This window comes from Carya illinoinensis, chromosome 5 (assembly GCF_018687715.1).
Source record: "Carya illinoinensis cultivar Pawnee chromosome 5, C.illinoinensisPawnee_v1, whole genome shotgun sequence".
Taxonomy (NCBI): domain Eukaryota; kingdom Viridiplantae; phylum Streptophyta; class Magnoliopsida; order Fagales; family Juglandaceae; genus Carya; species Carya illinoinensis.
The window spans coordinates 47797476-47817504 of NC_056756.1; the positions used below are offsets into that span (position 1 = coordinate 47797476).

Consider the following 20029-nt stretch of genomic DNA (forward strand, 5'->3'; position numbering starts at 1 on the left):
ATAGAGGACAGAAAGTTGTAGATGTTCCCTCAAGTCAAATTTGAGCCATATATAACTTAAACTCCATCTTCACCAGATAATTTAATTATTGAGTTTTTAGATGGTTAATACTAATAGTATAAAGTGAATTGATAATTGGATATGAACTCAAAACTTTATATATGATCAACAACTAATTAGAATCATTGAGTTATCGCCATTAATGATTAATGGGTCACGCATTATGCATTACAAGTATACAATACAAAATGGAAATCTTGGTAGACATCACTAAAGCAATGTCATGTCTACCATAAGAGTACTAGTCAATATCGATTAGCTCTTTCCGAAGTACCAAATTTTATTCGAAACAAATATGATCATATCAAGCTCATATGTAAGAAGCAACTTTGAATTCCTTCATGATCATTCCAACATAAAAAATAATAATGTTCAACTACAACATGATTATTTCAATATTTTCAAAACAAACTCATAAAACTTAATCTAATTCGGGGATGACCTCCAACTCTTGGCCTAAATGTGTTATAGGTTTCCTTGCATGGATTCTTGTAGGGCCTGGGGAGGCAAAAGGATTAGGGGGCATAATTAATTTATCTCCTTCTCCTTCCAACATTTGAACCACAAGTTTCATAGAAGGACGGTCCATTGGGTGCCACTGGATGCATTGAAGTCCCACGATTGCAAGTTTTTTTGCAATTTTCATATCTCCATCACCCTCGATAAAAACTCGCAACTCTTCTTTTTGTTCTAAGAGATTGTAGATCCATTCTGGAAAGTATACTTGGCTAGCATTTTCCGACGTCAAGTCAACTGTACTTCTCCTTCCTCCAACAATTTCAAGCAACAACATTCCAAAACTATAAACATCTGCTTTATAAGACACAGTCCCAAAGTTTCTAGAGAACACTTCAGGCGCAATGTAACCCATGGTCCCCCTGCCTGTGGTCATAGATACTGCACTTTGATCCTTGGAACACAACTTTGCAAGACCAAAATCAGAAATTTTTGGAATAAAGTTTTGGTCTAGCAAAACATTATGAGGTTTGATATCAAAATGGAGGATTCTTTGATCACATCCTTGGTGAAGATATTCGATTCCTTTCGCCACACCGAGAGAAATATCATGCAATCTGTCCCAACCAAGAAAATGGCTCTTAGAATTCTCTGAAAATATAAACTTTTCTAATGAATAATTTGAAAAGAACTCATAAACTAGTGCTCGTCTAAATCCATCTGCACAAAATCCAACCAAGCGGACCACATTAACATGATGGATTCTACCCATTATTCCAACTTCATTTATGAATTCTTCACCATTTCCCATGGAACTGTTCAAGATCTTCACAGCAACGTGGATTTCATTAGAAAGTTTTCCTTTGAACACTGTTCCATAGGCACCTTCGCCCAATTTCTCCGTAAACTGATTTGTAATCCTTTTAAGATCAGCGTACAAGTATCTCGTGGGCTTGTAGCTTCTGTAATCATCCAAGAAATTTTCAATTCTCTTCCGATATTCTTTTTCTGCTTTGTCATTGCTATAGACGCGATAAAGTGCGAAGGCCAGCAGTAGGAAAAGAGTCGGACCTAAAATGGCACCTGTGGCAACTAATTTTGTTGATGCACCTGTAAAAATATGGATTTGATATATATTAAACGTGATTAAACGTTTTAATTTATTTATTTATTTTATCATTTCGTGAATCTTGCAGAAAATTCCCCGTGGCAGAAGATCATCGATTATAAGCAAAGCCTGCAAAATTGTTAAGAAATTGAGTAAAGAATTGGTAATTGTATAGAAGATGATACCTTCGGTGTGTTTGGGGATGCATTGAATTTCTGACTCAATACAACTGCTATTAGTACATATACAACTCCTGCCTTTCAGTTCACAATTTCTGCAGGCTGGTCTAGACCAATTCAAATAAAGGATATCATCAGGATGATATACACCATCAGCTGGAATTGATCTAGCGCTATACATCTTTCTACAAGGTAGTGTGGGCAACGAATAGATTCCATCATCATCACTCAAGACATAAACTTGGTGGCTATAGCTAGTGTCACTAAGACAAGAAATGGCCCTCCTATATGTGAGTGCTTCTCCTTCAGTATGGGAACAACTGAAAAAGGAAAAGTCATCAAGGCCCAATCGATATCCTGTGAATTGGAAAGGTGAGGAAGATAAATTGAGTTGCTGGATCCCTCTTGGAAAGCAATGATCAGGATGATATACTTGAAGTTCTTGAGATTTGTAGTCAATCTTTTTGACAAAAAGCTTGACTGAAATTGGCAGCTCAAGCACTGTATCGTGTGTATCGGAGCAGGACAGATGAAACCCAGGAAAGCCACAGTAGTCCGGGTGGCGATCTTTGAGTTGGAAAGGAAATCGGATGGCTGGGCCGTGGCCGTCACACCGCCGTGATACGGCACACTCATCATGTTGGCCTTGCCCGTGGTGTAAGATGAAAAGCACAAACAAGAAATATGACTTTGCCATTCTTATTACGATCGAGCAAATACTTTATTGTCCGATCTGTTTTCTGAGCCTCTCGTGACTAAAAGGAAAACAATCACACTATCTTGGGGCGATCCACTTGCAGTCTCAAATTTATTGAGGCAATGATCGTAAAAAATATAAATAAATTTAATAAGAGGATTAATTAGTTGGTAATCCAACTAATATTAAAATATAAAACTGGGCCTACAAACCAAGACTAGTAATTAATTAGCAATATGTGACGCAGGTGCTTACGTCCGACTAGTTAGTAGCGTGATGTGACGCTGGTGTACACTACTTAAATATTGTTTGTTTACAGCTGTGGAAGTTATGCGCTATACTCTCTCTCTCTCTCTCCCACACAATGAAGATAGGTGTATCCCTTTCTGAAGGACTCATGGGCCTTATCGTTCTAGTTGTGCTGCTACTTCATCAAACTTGCAGTGCTAAGGATACAAATCGGGACTGTGTTCCTTCTTCTTGCGGCAATATCCTCAACATAGGCTCTCCATTTCGATTGGAAGGCGATCCTCCAAACTGCGGGTACTATAACCTGTCATGTCAGGAAAATCAAACCGTGTTACACTTATTTGCCGGAGAATACAATGTACAGGAAATCAATTACATTTCCCAAACAATCCGGGTTGTAGACTCAGGTATTCAGAAGGATAATTACTCCTCCATCCCTCGTCATTTTCTATGCTACAATAATTTCAGTACTCCATTTGGGACTGATCTTACATATTTCAGTCCCTACTTCTTGAACGCCGTAGTTTTGTTGAACTGTGAAAAGCGAGTGGATTCCCCATGGTATCTGAACAAATCTAGTTGCTTTGGCAATAGAGCGTATGCTTCCAACTCATCCTCATCCCAGCCTGAGGCTGGGTTTAGATATGTGATATATAACCACACGGACCTAAGGGATGTGGAGGACTTGTGCCAAGTAGAGCAAATATTTTGGACATCGTGGCGTGGCCTGATCAATCTACGAAATGACCCAAGTAGTATTTCCTGCGAAGACTTTCACAACCTATTGCTATACGGTTTTGAGCTTTCTTGGCTAACCCCGTCTACAGATTATGGAAAGTGCGGCATCTTCGAGTTTAGCGAACAACGTCGTTATTACTGCAAAACACGTGCGGGTGAGTAAACACTGCGGGATCCGATTCCTTATTAAATAAACGATGAAGGCTACTTTAACGAAATTTCTAGGACATAATTTGATTTGTTAGGTTTAAATTTTAAAATTTACTTTTCAAATTAAATTGAACTATATGGATGGCGTGTAGTATAAATAAAATTATTCAATTTCTTTATGCATGTATAACATTATTTATCTTTTCTTTGTCAAACCAGGAATTCTTGGACTGCCATTTCGGGTATACAAAGGTGACCTTTTTATCTCAAAATTGAAGATTAATATGTGATCGAAAGCACAATGAAAATTTTGAATTGATAATTCCAACCACTAACGACGTTTGTTCTTTTCTTTGTCAAAATCAGGACTCCTTGAGCTACCACTATATTTGTTTGGTGGTAAGGCTCATTTCTATCTCCAAGTGTAGGAATCACCACGTGCTAGCTTTTCGTTCCTATACACCGAGCTGGGAAATGCATGAAAGGAAAAATAAATTAATTTATACTTTTCGTTAATTATTTTTCATGGATGCTAATTTATCATGTATATATTTTTTTAACTATTGTAGGTAGTGGAGTAAGGCAGACAACCATCGGTAAGATCATCTAACTCTGTTTTTATTTTCTCTATTAAATTCTAATTTTCATGGGTGATCATATATTCCTTTTTTCTTGTGGTGGGGGAGGGGAGAGTGAGTGATATCATTCCTCCCTCATGAACCACTCCTTCCAAATCATATAGAAACTCTTGAGTGGAGCTTAATACGAAAGCAATTTAATTTGCACAAGGGGCTCCTTAATTTGATTTCCACTCTAAAAACTTCACTCAACAGAGACAGTTGAGAGATCGATTTTCTGATGCCTCTAAATTAATTTGCACGAGGGACTCCGGTCCCACTCTATGAAATTGCTCTTTGAAGCATGAAATTATTAGTCTCGATCAGCATTTGGCCAATTAGAAGAAATTTTTAAGTACCGTTACTTGAAAATTTTTAAGCTGGGTTTTAATTCTGACTTTCCAAATGCTGATGTTATTCTTGTTCTTTGTCAAAGCAGGAAGGCATATCGGTGATTTTATCTACAACTACTATTTCAAGTACGGTTGGAATGAGACAGGTGAGGTTTCAATTTAAGTTTTCGGGACAATTCAATATGAATTAATAAATATTTGATCTACTTAACTATTAATAAATATTCAATTTAAGTTTTCAAGTCACTTTCTTCATTAATTAATTAAATTATTCTTTCTTGTAGGTCTTCAGGAAGTCATAGTATTCGTGAAAAGTTTAATCTTAGATTTCGGTAAGAAGCTGCTTTGTCATTTATTTTCCTTTTTAAGATCATTATGTAGTAGGGGACTGAAAAGTGAAAACTCATCCCCCCGGACTGGACTGACTGAACACCCATAGGGACCCGTCCATTCGGTCAGCGGGCTAAATTATTTTATTATTTTTTCATTTTTTTTGCAAATAAATTAATTAATTTTTTTTTAAATTACTAAAATTAAAATTAAGTAAATTACTTTGCGCTTAATTACTAGAAATGAAATAACACATGATATGTTTCCAGCTTATGATCTATTTTGGTGATGCTTATTAATAGGACTATACCATGGAGCAATAACTATGTTGGGGGTCCCATTTGTACTTGCATTCTTGATATATAAATGGCGCAGGAGACATTTATCGGCGTTTGACATCATTGAAGAATTTTTACAAAACAACAATAATCTCATACCAATAAGGTATTCGTACTCAGAAATTAGGAATATGACCAAGAAGTTTAAGGATAAACTAGGTGAAGGAGGCTATGGCACTGTCTTTAAGGGAACACTTCGAAGTGGCCGTCTTGTAGCTATAAAGATGTTAGGTAAGTCCAAAGCTAACGGACAAGAATTTATCAGTGAAGTTGCAACAATTGGAAGGATTCATCATATTAATGTAGTGCAACTAATTGGCTTTTGTGTTGAGGGATCAAAACGTGCTCTTATATATGAGTTCATGCCCAATGGATCTCTAAATAAATACATTTTTTCACAAGAAGGAAGTCTTCTTCTAAACTATGAGAAAATGCATGATATTGCTTTGGGAGTAGCTCGTGGTATTGAGTATTTGCATCGAGGATGTGAAATGCAGATTCTTCATTTTGATATCAAGCCTCACAATATTCTCCTTGATGAAGACTTTACTCCTAAGGTTTCTGACTTTGGTCTGGCAAAACTGTATCCTATGGATAACAACACTGTTTCTTTAACTGCTGTAAGGGGGACATTAGGATACATGGCCCCTGAGTTGTGCTACAAAAATATTGGAAGCATCTCTTACAAAGCCGATGTTTATAGTTTTGGAATGTTATTGATGGACATGATGGGTAAGCGAAGGAACTTGAATGCATTTGGAGACCAGTCTAGTAAATACTTTCCCAGTTGTGTCTATGAGGAAGTGCAAGATAAAAATAGCATAACCATAGAAAATGGAATGGAAGAGGAAAAGAAAATAGCCAAGCAGATGATTGTAGTTGCGTTATGGTGTATACAGATGAAACCTAACTATCGTCCTTCAATGAATAAAGTTGTAGAAATGCTTGAAGGAAGCATTGAAAATTTACAAATACCTCCCAAGCCTTTTCTATCATCACTGGAGAGGGAACCAGAGGATATTGAAGACAATTCAAATCTTACTTTCCCATCAATTCAATCAAGTCAATATACTCAATCGTCGATCCGAAGTAATTGATATATTGATTGTTGGTTTTACATAAGGAAGCTAGTAGCCCTAACCAATAAGGAAATCATGTAATATTTGACAGTTCAAAAATGCTTCATATTATTATGTAAGAAATTCGTGTTCCTTTTTTTGTGATTGCTTTCCTTATTCCCATTATCTTTTATTAAGAAATTTTGTTTGCTCATATCTTAGTAACGAATTTGACTTGGTATATTTTTATTATTCAATTTTAATTTAATCATGATCTTCACCTGCTTCTTGAGTTTTTCATATATTAGTCATTGTAAAGAGCTCCTGAAATGTCACGAGGCCGTTGCATTGGTTCCAAGGCCCTATGTTGTTTGTAGTCCTTAAAAGAAAACCGTGAGGATAACACTCTAAAGTCCTCCATAACCATTAAAAAAAAAAAAAACACCATTTGAAACTTTCAAAATGGTAAAAAAAAAAAAAAAAAAAAGATCTCCTCTACATAATTCTCAAAAAAAAAAAAAAAAAAAAAAAGAAAGAAAGAAGAGAGAGCCATTTTTGTGACATCTACATGTCCTATTAATTCTTGAAATCCTTCCCAGCCACTATGGCTAATGATTATTTCATGATATGCATATAATTTCATTCTTTTCGGCCATCTTAATTATATTTTGTATTTGAATTTTGTACCCTACACAACAACATTATTACCTCTATATATAACACCCACATATGTCCTTGTTGCTAAAAACATCATTTTTATAACTATCAATTTCTAGAATATTAGAGAGCACCTTGCACACATCCTGTAAAAGTTGAATAAACTAAAATCTTGTCCTTTACTTTTTCTAAAATCTTTATGTGCAATTTTTTTTTATTTGAGATTTTATTTTGGACCAGTTGGAGAAATTAGTTATGACCACAGTCGTAGCCTAGTAAGTTAGTAACTGATGATGGCTCATCACTAGCCTAGACCCATATCAGTATATCTCACGGACAGAATGTAAGACATCCCCAAAAGAGTGGAAAAACCTCAAAGCCTAATGCTTCTCTCTCTCTCTCTCTCTCTCTCAAAGCCCACCCCCCAAAACATGGGCTTCACTACTCTTTATTAAAGAAAATAGATGGGCTTAGTCACTTAACGCTTCCCTAACAAGATTACTAAAGTTGTCTGGATGGAGATCCATTAGTAATTATTGTTATCTCTTTCGATTATTTAAATGGACTCGATTAATTTTTGTAGGATTATACCTAAATTTGATAGATGCCAACTTATTTTTTCAATAAATTTATATATGTTTATCATATTGAGCAAAGAATAATAATTTGAAGAATGAAACACCTACATATACAATGCAGCTTTGATTCAACATGGGATTGATTCTATAGTGATTTGTACTTTATAAGAGGACCTTTATTATCTTACTTTTTTTACTCTCCTTGATAGATTAGATCATGATGAAGATAACTCACAACCCAAACAACCTGCATGCAAGTGATAAGGTTAAGATTGAAGGAAACAAGCAAGGTGATAAGCCTTCAAACTAACCCTATATAATCTTGATAAACATGTAGAGTTGGAGACAGAATCAAATACAAGTGTATGATCATTTATAAATAAATGTGGACTCCCTCTAAGAGTTGGAGAGGAAATCCTTCTTTACAAAACAATGCATACTTATAGTTTTGCACTTATTTACCTGTTTTCAATTTTAAAATTTGTTTATCTTGAAAATAAGCTCAATTTCATGAAATTTTCGAGATGATTGTTAACGTCAACAAAAAAGGAAGAAAACAAACGTCGTCCATTTAAAAGACCGAACATATTATATATTTTAACAGGCATGGTATTGGCCTCACTAATTGATCGAGTGCCATGTTCTAGAACACTCCGTGGCATAGGCTCATTTATGTGTGTATATATTGTATAGTAACAAGTTTCATAGCAAATTCAAATTATCATTTCTTTTTTTTCAATTTTAGTATAATTTATGCCCAAACGTACACATGAAAAGAAATCGTCGATATGATCATTTGATCTTGAACAAGAAAAATGATTTAGTAACCACATACTCCCAACTTATTATGGTATGCCATAACATTAAAACTGCTTGTATAAACATTAATTTCTTATGCATATATAGCATTTTAAGATATATTAAGAGTACCACTTGTCCATATCATCAAACTATCTAATAATTACTTGTCAAATAGTGCACATTTAATAGAAGTGGCGCATGATGAACTAAATATTAGTTTATTTGTATCCATTTATGTTCATTTGACAATATTAAATGAATAATTTAATTGAGATTTTTATTGAAAAAATTACTTGAGAGAAGCTTCGAGCAAAGAATATTAACGAATTTTCTTTAATTTCAATGTGTCACATCATAGGACAACAAAATTTGACATGTGTACTCCAAAAAGACAATAACCAACAACGAGTAAAAGAGATTCTAGAAAATGATCTCCTAAAAAGAAATGAAGAAAATTCTTTTGTGTAGGTTTGTTAACCACAACATCTCCTTGGTATTGCAAGAACCCAGAAAACAGAGCTCATCATTTTGTTCTCTCTTTTCATTTTCTTTTTGGTTTGGCTACTATATCTTATTTATTTTCAATTTGAGTTTTGCTGTTCATCATGATCTCCACACACCACACTTATTTTTATTATTTTTTTCTTTTATTCTTCTTAAATTAATTAAGTTCTTTTACTCATAATCCATACGCCCTATATTTGGTAAGAGAAAAAATATTTAAAAAATTATGTGTGGTGCATGGTGTGAGCATGATGACTAGAATTTTTCAATTCCAAAAATAGTAAAAAAAAAAAAAAAAAAGGTTTTGTTGTGGTGCGTTTTTCTTTTCCAATGGGCTCTTTTCTACATTGGGCCTGCTTTAACTTTGTGTACTTTGCGCGTTGTGGGCTTTCAAGTAAAAACCAGTCGATCAGGCAGGGTTTTTGCTTGTGGTTCGTTGATAATATAGATTGCTATTGTTTATGATATAATACCAATGGATGATTAAGGAAGGTAGAAAGGGTGTTGAATTTTGTAATATCATTCATCCTCATTATAAATATCATGCCTGGCCGAGCTACAATTTGGTTTTCTAAACTTTAGCAGGCAATAAAAATAGAGAATTGGTATGAGCATAATTATTTTACAACTCTATAATACAATATTATTTCTTTTAAAATCAAAACAAAAATTAAAGAAATTTAAAATGTATATTTTTGGATAATAATATACTTATAATTCTTTTTATAATTATTTTACAATCAATCAATGCTAGTATACAATTTCATTAAAATTGAAATTTAATTTTTCAATATTATCCCCCACTTAATATGGAGTTGTAAATAAACTATTTTTCAATATTTTATCAAGTAGTTGTTTCCTATTTGTATATTGGTTCTATCCCTACTATATGGGATAATCCATTATCCAGAATGCTACCTACCATAACAATTTTCTTTTCCTTAGGAGACTTTTCTCATTTGTGGAATCTAAGATTTCTTACTGAGTAATGCTAGATACACAATTATGGAGTGCGTAAGTACTGTGCAATCATTTGTCAAAAAGAGTGTGTGATACTTACACATTCACGACTGCAAATATTATTTCTCTTTCTTACTATATTTTTTTTTCTTAACTATAATATAAGAAAAACTAAGGTTGTACCTGGTAAAGAAAAGTTTATACCTCTCTAAAAATCTATGTTTACAGTATATTTTCCTTTTTTTTGCACTTTTTTTTTTTTTTTTTTGCACTTTTTTTTTCTCAAATAGGTCAACAAATATCTCATATAATGCCTTTTGGTCACCAAATTGGTACGATCTCCAAAACACCGCACTCCCTGAGCAATGATCTATTGCATGGGCCAAGAAATGGTGTCGTTGAACTAGCACATGAGTCTCGCACAGCACAAAAGTCGCACATGAGCTCCATGCATCATAGAGTCCTTGGGCTTAAATTTTTACGAATTACGATGTGTCTGACCCCACCCTATTCCCATCGCCATGCAAAGCCACACGCCAATATAGCGGCCAATCCTCATTTGGTGTTGCCGGTGATATCATTACTTTTCGTATATCGTTATCTCATTATGTTCTGGTTTTCCCATAATGAGTTCATGGAAGTTATGGAAGTACAGTTCTACAAAAGCGCCAGAACAATAGACTGCAGTATTTGTGACAGCCTCTTAGAAATTCAATGAATGAATCTTTTTAAGCTTTAAGAAGCTCTTGAAAATCTAAAATTTTTCAAAATTGAATCAATCGCATAGATTTTAGTTTGTCAACATAGTCAGTATTGCTGCTCACTATGCTTTCAGAATCGCGATTTTATTTATTTGAGGTACCTAGAAGTGTTCAAATGAAATACTGTCTACACCATTAGTTTCGTTTTCATATTTAGAATTTTATAGCGCAATAAAACCCTTTTCAATTTTCGAATGAAATGCTTACTTGAAAAAGTATTTTAATTATTTCGAGGCACTTATGAATCGAATAGGGGTGTAGCCAGTCCGGTTTGGTCTAGTTTTACAGAAGTTTTAGAATTAAACTGGTTACACTAGTTTTGCATTTTCAAGAACCGATTCCACACTGGTTACCCTCCTAAACCGGTACTTCCGGTTTTACCGGTTCTGGTTCGGTTTTTCAGTTTTAATCAAGTGTCAATTTATATTACATATTAATATATCATAATATTATAGTGTTAATACTATAAATTATAATATTTTGTTAATATCATAGTATAATACTAATATATATCATAGTATCATACTAAACAAATTACAAATGTTCATATTTAAGATTAAAATTTTATATTATAAATTATAATATAAAATTATTTTATATATGATATATAATTATATATAAAGATTTCATATATAATTATGTATATTATATATAAAATATATTTTATATATTATTACAAATTTAATTTATATATATTTTTAAACATGTCCAGTACGAGCCAGTTTTTCGATTTAAACTTTCACCCCTAGAGTCAAATTTCAACAAATGATTTGCACTTTAAGAATAGTATGATTATTTAGGATTTTATAGTACAATGTTTACTTGATTTTACAGTACAATGTTTACTTTTTACTTTTTCGGACTAAATAGTAGCACATAGAGCAGTGTTTTCAAAATCACAATATGAAATATCCAAATTAGGTTAAATGTTTTTTGTTTGGACACTTGGTAAGATTTTAGCCATACTTAACAAATAGTATTGGACACTTGGCACCAAAAGGAACCGTGTGATGGAAATGAGAAGGAAATTAAGCTTTATGATAATGCCACCTAAGAAAACCTTATTCCATCCAAGCATCCAATTTGTGTCAAACCAAAGAGAGTTTCAACCCTAGAAAATTCCTAAACATTTGGAATTCAATTGACACTTCAAAAACTTAGTTGAAATTGAAACCCTAAATGCTTTTCCAAAACTCCAAAATTTGCCTTTAAACCCTAAATGGACCCAATTTTAACTTAGTGCTTAATCACTTGATTAGATAACTCCCACATGCTATTAAGTACTCAAATTCATATTGTGACATTATTATTTATTCTATTAAACCTTAAAATTCATGGAGCGGTGACAGAAAATACTATCATGGGGGTGGCGAGTTGTTGCTCACCTTACTTGTAGGGCTGTAAATGAACTAGTCTGTTCGATAGCCCGCTCGGTTAAATTCGAATAAAACTCGACTCGTGAAAAGAAAAAAACTTGCTCGTGAAAGCAGATACCCGCTCAATATGTAAATGACACATACTCGATAAAACTCGATTCGACTTGGCTAAATTTTGTTAAGGCCTAACTCGTTTATGCTCGAATTGACTCGTTAGCTTGACCTGATTAAAATTCATTCATATATTGATAAATATATACATACATATTTTATATATATATATATGTATTAGTTAATAATATAAGCATACAACTTTTATAATGAAATATACAATATGTAATCTAATTACTTATGTCTATATAGTGAATATACTTACTTCATAGGTATATTTTATAATTTGTATAATAATTAGTCGGTAAAATTTAATAATTTCATATACTAGTATATGAGAACTATATATGAAATAAATACATGCTATCATATTAAATATATGTATTAATAATATATATAGGCATATAATATATTGTTATTTTGGATAAATATCAACTAGTTAGATATTAATTATTTATAAATTTTTTAAAATTTTATAATTCAATAGAGGTTATACTTGTTAGTTGTATAAATTTAATATTAAATATTTTATTTTATTTATTAATTATTAAATCTTATTCCAAAAATAAAAAAATAAATAATTCGAGCTCGAGCTCGAGCTCGGCTCGACTTGAACTCATTTGTGGGACGAAATCGAGCTCGAGCTCAAGTTGAGAGTTTAGCTTATTGAGTCGAGCTTGAACAAAGAATAAAAAAAATCTCGAACTCAAGTATTTTGAGTCGACTCTAGCTCGGCAAATCAAAGACCAGCTCGGCTCATCTCGATTACGGCCCTGCTTACTTGTGTGTGGGTGCCAAACTTTTGTGGCTGACCGGTGTGGAGGTGCAAACGAGTGGAGGTGCAGACCTAATTGGTGTGGAGGTGGTGACCTCTTTTACAGGGAGCAAAACCTTGTCGGTAATAGAAATCTCCAGCAAGCTAGTTGGGGTTTGCTACGGCCCGAGCTGCAGACGACAGAACCACTGTCACATGAACTATGCATGCCATGAAGTAAAAGTTGACGAGTTTGCAGTGGCGAGAAGCAGTCTGATTCTTCGACTAGGTGGCTAGCCTTGCCCTTCACCGGGCAAAGGAGGTGATCATGCCTGCCGGCTAAGGCCATTGGGTGCACAGTGGTGTGCGCACGTCAACATGCTCTCACCACCTGTGCTCACAGTGTGTTACTGTTGCGAGGAATTGATGGTGGAAGTTGTCCGTTCTCGTGGTCGGACCTGGGCGGCATGGGCAGCACTGTGCATGGAGGCGACTGGCCCTACACATGAAACAACCGAGGATTGGTTGGATCAGGGCCACGCCATGCATGCAGGTGGCTGGCAGAAAATGCTAACTTGCAGAACCACGTACGACGACAGAAAACATCGGGAAGGAGCTTCAGGGTCGAGGGCTACCTCACCGATGACAGAAAATGCCAATGGGTTAGGAGGCGGCTGGTGGTGGTTGTTGACTGGCTCGCTGGTTAGTGAGTTGTTGTTAGGTGGTGCTGCCCGTAGCATGTTGCACCCTTTGTTCGTCGGATCTGACCATGCCACTAGGCGAGAAGCACTTCTCCGGCAACAGACAATGTCAGTGGTCTCAGTTGTGGCCACCAGTAGTCTTGCAAATCCCTAGGCAACTGATGGGTGGCTTCCTACATGCTCCCACGCTTCTGGTGCGAGATAACAGTAGGGAAATCATTGTTAGATTTGTTCTAGTGCTTGGCCTAGTGGCCAGCTCTGTGCCGAGCTAGTCACTGAGGTGGTGGGCGACAAGCTTGCCATGCACGGGGGGCCCCACTGGGGATTGTGCCGTAAGCCAGCACACGGGACCATGCACATTACGTCCTGTGCATGGTGCATGTCGAGTTCGTGCCCACTCATATCTACACACACACACATACATATATATGCATGTTACGGGATCATATACATATATATGATATGTTTTAACAGATAAATTTTGAAATAAAAATAATAAATGCAAGGTGGAGGAATTTATCTTATATTCTGAAGATAAATTTGTGAGCCAAAGAATCATCCTTATCTTGATTCCGATGTAGATAATAAATCGATTCCACAGATGGTACCAATTGTTAATGCCTTAATTTGCACAACAGATCGAAAGGAAAGAAAAAATCATCCTCAGCCCACGATGATGATTTGGGCTTCGATAAGGTGTTCTTCATGTTCATTCACAAATACGTGATAAATAAACAAATAAAAATAAATATAACGAGACACAGGGATTTACGTTGTTCAGCATAATACCTACGTCCACGGATTGTTTGGTGGCGAAATCTACTATAATAAGTGATTTTACAATCTCTCATAGGCTCACATATTTCATAATACAATAGAAAAATTTAGTCTAAACGTAGAAAAATTATGGTGAGTCTAGGCGTCAGGAGCTCCAATAGAGAGAGTTTGTTTGTCTTATATAGATATTTATTTCTTTAAAGTGATTAGATTGAATTTGCCTTGAAAAGTTTATTCTTTTTAAAAATATAAATCTTTTTTTTTTAACAATCTGAATCTTTTATCTTATTTTTTGACGTTATCTTATAGCTAAATTATATGCAGTTGATTTAACTCATATATCTATTACAATTAATTAATAATTATTTTATTTTTATTTACAAATTACCTTATTATTATTATTATTGATAAAATTCTCCACTGAATTTTTTTTTTTTTTTGAAATAACCTCTGTTTGTATTCATATCAGTAACGTATCAATTGTTTACAGATTTTGTCATCTATAACTTTCTGTTTACAGGCAGGTGGGACACTTTCCATCCACACCCTTTCCTCTTCTATGTTCAGACCCATCTTAGCAAGACTATGAGCCACTTGGTTACTTTCCCTGTGAATAAAACTCAGCTTCCATCCATTGCAGCTTCTGATGGTTTTCTGAAGATCCCCAACTACTTGGCCTTCCCACGATTCATCTTCTTCTTCTCTGTTTACTCTCTCCACAACCTGCAGTGCATCCCCTTCGAACCATACAGAAAAACATCCTAGCTCCTTGCACAGTTCCAAAGCTCTATCTAGAGCTTTACATTCAGCCATAAAAGGAGAGGCAACATCCATGATTTTTGCACTTAAAGACAAAAGTACATCCCCTCTAGAGTCCCTCATTACCACCCCTATTCCAATTCTTCTTTCTTTTTGTTCTACAGCTGCATCAAAGTTCACTTTAACAAAAGGTTCCTCAGGTTTCTGCCACACCATTTCCCTATTAGCTTTGTTCTTTTTCTTCTCACCAGTTTTACCATCACTTTGCACCTGTTGAAAATCCTCCAAGCTGACCAAAGCTCTTTTCATAACACTGGTTGGACTGCAGAATTTATTTTCAAACACCCAAGTATTCCTTCTATGCCATATCGACTGCATAATGGCCACCACCTTTTCCACATCTGTTTGAGACAATTCCCTTTCCATTTGCCTCCAAAGGTCTTCAAAATCCCTACCAATCGAGCTCCATTTATGCACTGGACTGCCCTCTTCTGCCCATACATCAGTAGAAGCAGGGCAGGACCACAAAGCATGCACTATTTCTTCCTCTTCTTGAAGGCAGACTGGGCATATCGAGTCCTCTACCACTCTTTTTTTATATAAACTCAGCTTAGTTGGCAAAATATTGTGAAGGGCCCTCCACATCAAATGCTTCCACTTCCCTGGAACTTGTAGAGACCAAACACTCTTCCACCTCTCCCCCTCTCTCACAGGACTTGAAACTTGTCCTTGCATCTCTTTATATCTTTGAATTTCAGCATGGTATGCACTTTTCACAGTGTACTTACCATCCTTTGTCAAGCCCCAAATCATTTTATCAGAAGCCCCCATTCGACTAAGAGGGATAGCACATATGACAGCAGCTTCCTCTTTACTAAAGACCTCCCTAACCAACTTACAGTTCCAGTTTCTTGTCCCATCATCAACCAATTCACATACCCTTGCTTCAGGACTTAGTACCCTTACTGGAGATTGGACAGAAAAGGAGCTAGGTACAGGCATCCACTTTTGCCCCCAAATTTGTATATCCTTTCCATTTCCCACCCTCCACCTCATACCACTCCTTACTACTTCTTGTACTGACCACAAGCTTCTCCATATATATGATGGCATGCTACCCAACTTCGCCTCAATAAAATTTCCTTCCCTGAAATACTTTTCTTTAAAGATTTTTGCAACCAATGAGTCTTCCCTTTTCATTAGTCTCCACCCTTGTTTTGCCAACATTGCTTTATTAAAAGTCTCCATATCCCTAAAACCGAGACCACCCACATTTTTAGATTCCCCCAACTTCATCCAATTTTTCCAATGTATACCTGCCTCCTTCTTGCCTTGTTTCCACCAGAATCTTGCCATAATTGTCTCAATATCTTCACACAGTTTTTTAGGCAATTTAAACACACTCATAGAGTATGTTGGTATAGCTTGAAGCACTGCCTTGATCATTATTTCTTTCCCTGCTTTGGATAGAAACATGTTTTTCCAGTTCTGAATTTTTTGCCAAACTCTCTCTTTGATCCCTTGGAAGGTTCTATACTTTGCCCTTCCAACCATTACTGGAAGACCAAGGTATTTTTCATAACTATCACATCCAGTTGCCCCTATCTCCTTCACCACTTCATCTTGCACTGGTTTCTTGACATTTGAGCTGAACATGATTGCTGTTTTCTGCTTATTAATGGTTTGGCCAGATGCTAACTCATAGTGGCCCAGAATACCATCAATTCTCTTCCACTCCTCAATTTTGGCTCTACAAAAAATTACACAGTCATCTGCAAACATAAGATGGTTAATCTTAGTTCCCCCTCTTACTGCTGAAACCCCTCTGATCTGACTCTTCTGTTCTGCACTATTCAGTAACAGACTTAACCCCTCTGCACAAATCAGAAAAAGGTAAGGGGATAATGGGTCCCCTTGCCTTAGACCTCGAGAGGGCTTTATATGCATCCCAACCATCCCATTTACAATGATTGAGTAGGTAACTGAGCTCACACAATTCATTAGCAGCTTTGTCATCTTCTCTCCAAATCCCAACTTCAACAACATTCCATTTAGAAAAACCCACTCAACTCTGTCATAAGCCTTTGCCATATCCAGTTTCACAGCCATACAACCAGTTCTTCCCTTTTTCCTAGTATTCATGGAGTGTAACAATTCATAAGCAATCATTATATTGTCAGAAATTAACCTTCCAGGGATGAATGCACTCTGGTTCAGGGATATACAGCCTTGCAACACCTCTTTCATCCTATTTGCCAGCACCTTTGAAATGAGTTTGTAAAACACATTACAAAGGCTTATTGGTCGAAAATCCCTTACTGAGTTAGGTGTTCTCACCTTAGGGATTAAAGCAATCAGTGTGTGATTAATTCCAATCCTCATGTCCCCACCATTTAGAAAATCTATAACAGCCTCACAAACCTCCCTACCAACCACCTCCCAATGTGTTTTATAAAACCCCACTCCAAATCCATCAGGACCAGGGGATTTTAAAGAAGACATTTGTTTTAAAGCCCTTTCCACTTCCTCTGGTTGAAACTGTCTCTCCATTCTTTTTCTCTTTTCACTATCTATTTTCAGCTCCACTCCACCAATACAGGCCTCTACCTGCTCTATTGTAGGGTTTGAGGAAGTATAAATCCCACAAAAGTATTCCCTGAAAGCTCTTTCAATCTGCTCCCATCCCTGCACCACATTCCCCTCCATATCATCAATCTTTGCAATTGTACTTTTCCTTCTTCTTTGAGAAGCACACACATGGAAGAACCTTGTATTTCTGTCTCCCTGTTGTAACCAGTGCCTCTTAGCTCTAATCTTCCATCTCAAATTCTCTCTTTCCAACAACTCCTCCACTTCCTTACTTTTTGCTTTAATTAAAGAGAGCTGTAAATTCTCTTCCCTCTCCTGCAATTTCTTTAGTTCAGCTAATTTTTCTGTTAATTCTTTCTCTGCCCCCTTAAACATCTTTTTACTCCATTGACTCAAAGCCCCCCTACACCCTGCCAACTTATTTTGCACTTTTTCTTGTGGCCCCATCCTTCTTCTACCTCTCTCCCATACTTCCTTCACTACCTCCCTACACCCCTCCCCCACATCCCAACTTATCTCATATTTAAAGGAATGACCTCTTCTTACCCCTCCCCTTCTTATTTCCCAATTTGCAGTAAGTACCACTGGGCTGTGATCTGAGCATACAGCAGGCAAGATATCCACCTTTAACTCCACAAACTTACTTCTCCAACTATTATTAGCAACCATTCGATCTAGCCTCTCCCTGATGACAGATCCATCCTCCTGCCCATTGCACCATGTGAACTTACTCCCCCTCCATCCCAAGTCAGTTAGAGAACCATCTTCTAATACCCTTCTAAAAGCCTCCATCTGTTCCTCCCTCCTATCCCTTCCCCCTTGCTTCTCACTATTACATAAAATCTCATTAAAATCCCCCACTACCAGCCACCCCTTAAGTTGCCCAGGATTAAAGGATGACAAAAGATCCCAAGATCCTTGCCTTTTATTCGAATCTGGGTGCCCATAAAAGGCAGTAAGTAACCACTTGTTTCCCCCATCCCCATCATCAATCCAACAATTGATGTGTCTATGGGAAAAGTTAATCAACTCCACCCTTTCTTCTACCCTCCACAGCAGTAGAAGACCCCCACTAAAACCCCTCGAATCCACCCCTACACAACCCTCAAAACCCATTTTCTTCAACAATGTACTCCCTTTATTTACTGACATCCTAGTCTCCATCAAAAAAACAATATCAGGCCTAGTTTCCCTTATTGTTACATAAAGGGATTGAACTGTTCGAGGGTTGCCCAGCCCTCGACAGTTCCAACTTAAGATTTTCATGGCTGTTGGCGGGGCTGCCTCACAGCCTCCGCCAATACATTTGATACCTCAACCATTCTTCCCCCTTTTTCAGCTTTAATTTTTTTCAGACCCCTCACACTACCTCCCTCTTCTATCCCCTCCCCCAATAGTTTCCTCTTAGAACTTTTCAGAACCTCAGGAAGCAGGCTGCAACCTTTTTCCCTTGCCCTCCTCTTCCATCTCCCCCCATAAACAGTTTCATTCACATCTTCTTCCTCAATATTTTTTAAATTTTTTCCCCCCTCAATTTCTTTCACCACTTCTATACTCCTACTCTGCATTCCTTCTGCATCTCCCTGCTCTCCTCCTCCCTTTTGCATCAAGATTAGTTCACCCATATCCACCTCCTTCTTACTTGCTTCAGGCCCCTCAAACTCTCCTTCTATTTCTTTTTCATAACTCGAATTTTCACCACCCATTTTTTCCTTCCCTACCTCCCTCACCACTTCCACCTCCCTTCTATTCTCATAAAGACTATCTTCACCTTTCTCACCCCCTCCTTTAACTCCTCTTTCTTCACTCATAGCCTCCCTCACCATCCCCTCTTCCCCATTTTCCCCCTCCTTCTCACTCACCTCTTTACCCCATCTATCTCTCCCTTCCATATTCTCACTGCTCCCCTGATAATAACTGTCTCTATTTTTTCTAAAAGAATCACTTCTCCAGAAAGTTCCCCTACTAGTTTTTTCTGCTCGAAGCCATGCCCCAAACTGAGGCCCCTCTCCCCTTCCCCCTCTTATCTTACTACAATCCGATCCATCATGAACCATAAGCCCACATTTAAAACACAATCGAGGCAGTTTTTCATATTTAAAACTCACCCACACCTTCTTACCTTCCACAGCAACCATGCGCCCTCTTGTGATAGCTTGCTGGATTGGGATCTCAATTCGCACTCTCAGTGAGCTACCCCATCCTATGCCATCCTCAGGAACATCGACCTCTACAACCCTGCCCACCGTACTACCAATCATCCTCCCACTCTCTTCACTCATGCTTCCCAATGGTAAGTTCAGCATTCTGATCCAGAACACTTCAGTGTCAAAAACTATTGACTGTGCTTGAGCCAATCCATCAAACA

The 20029-nt window shown here is 36.6% G+C and overlaps 2 protein-coding genes across 2 annotated transcripts; one reads left to right on the top strand and one right to left on the bottom strand.

Moving 5' to 3' along the window:
- Positions 1 to 370: 370 nt before the first annotated feature.
- On the bottom strand, positions 371 to 2637 carry LOC122308779 (rust resistance kinase Lr10-like). The gene is made up of 2 exons (XM_043121986.1): positions 1810 to 2637; positions 371 to 1626 (listed from the first exon to the last, which is right to left on the bottom strand). The coding sequence occupies exons 1-2, from the start codon at positions 2498 to 2500 to the stop codon at positions 482 to 484; spliced, it is 1836 nt and encodes a 611-aa protein (XP_042977920.1). The 5' UTR covers positions 2501 to 2637; the 3' UTR covers positions 371 to 481.
- Positions 2638 to 2836: 199 nt separating this feature from the next.
- LOC122308778 (LEAF RUST 10 DISEASE-RESISTANCE LOCUS RECEPTOR-LIKE PROTEIN KINASE-like 2.3) lies at positions 2837 to 6547 on the top strand. The gene is made up of 7 exons (XM_043121985.1): positions 2837 to 3642; positions 3857 to 3889; positions 4004 to 4036; positions 4207 to 4233; positions 4694 to 4753; positions 4892 to 4939; positions 5240 to 6547. Exons 1-7 carry the CDS (start codon positions 2865 to 2867, stop codon positions 6370 to 6372), a joined length of 2112 nt encoding a protein of 703 aa, XP_042977919.1. The 5' UTR covers positions 2837 to 2864; the 3' UTR covers positions 6373 to 6547.
- Positions 6548 to 20029: the final 13482 nt, after the last annotated feature.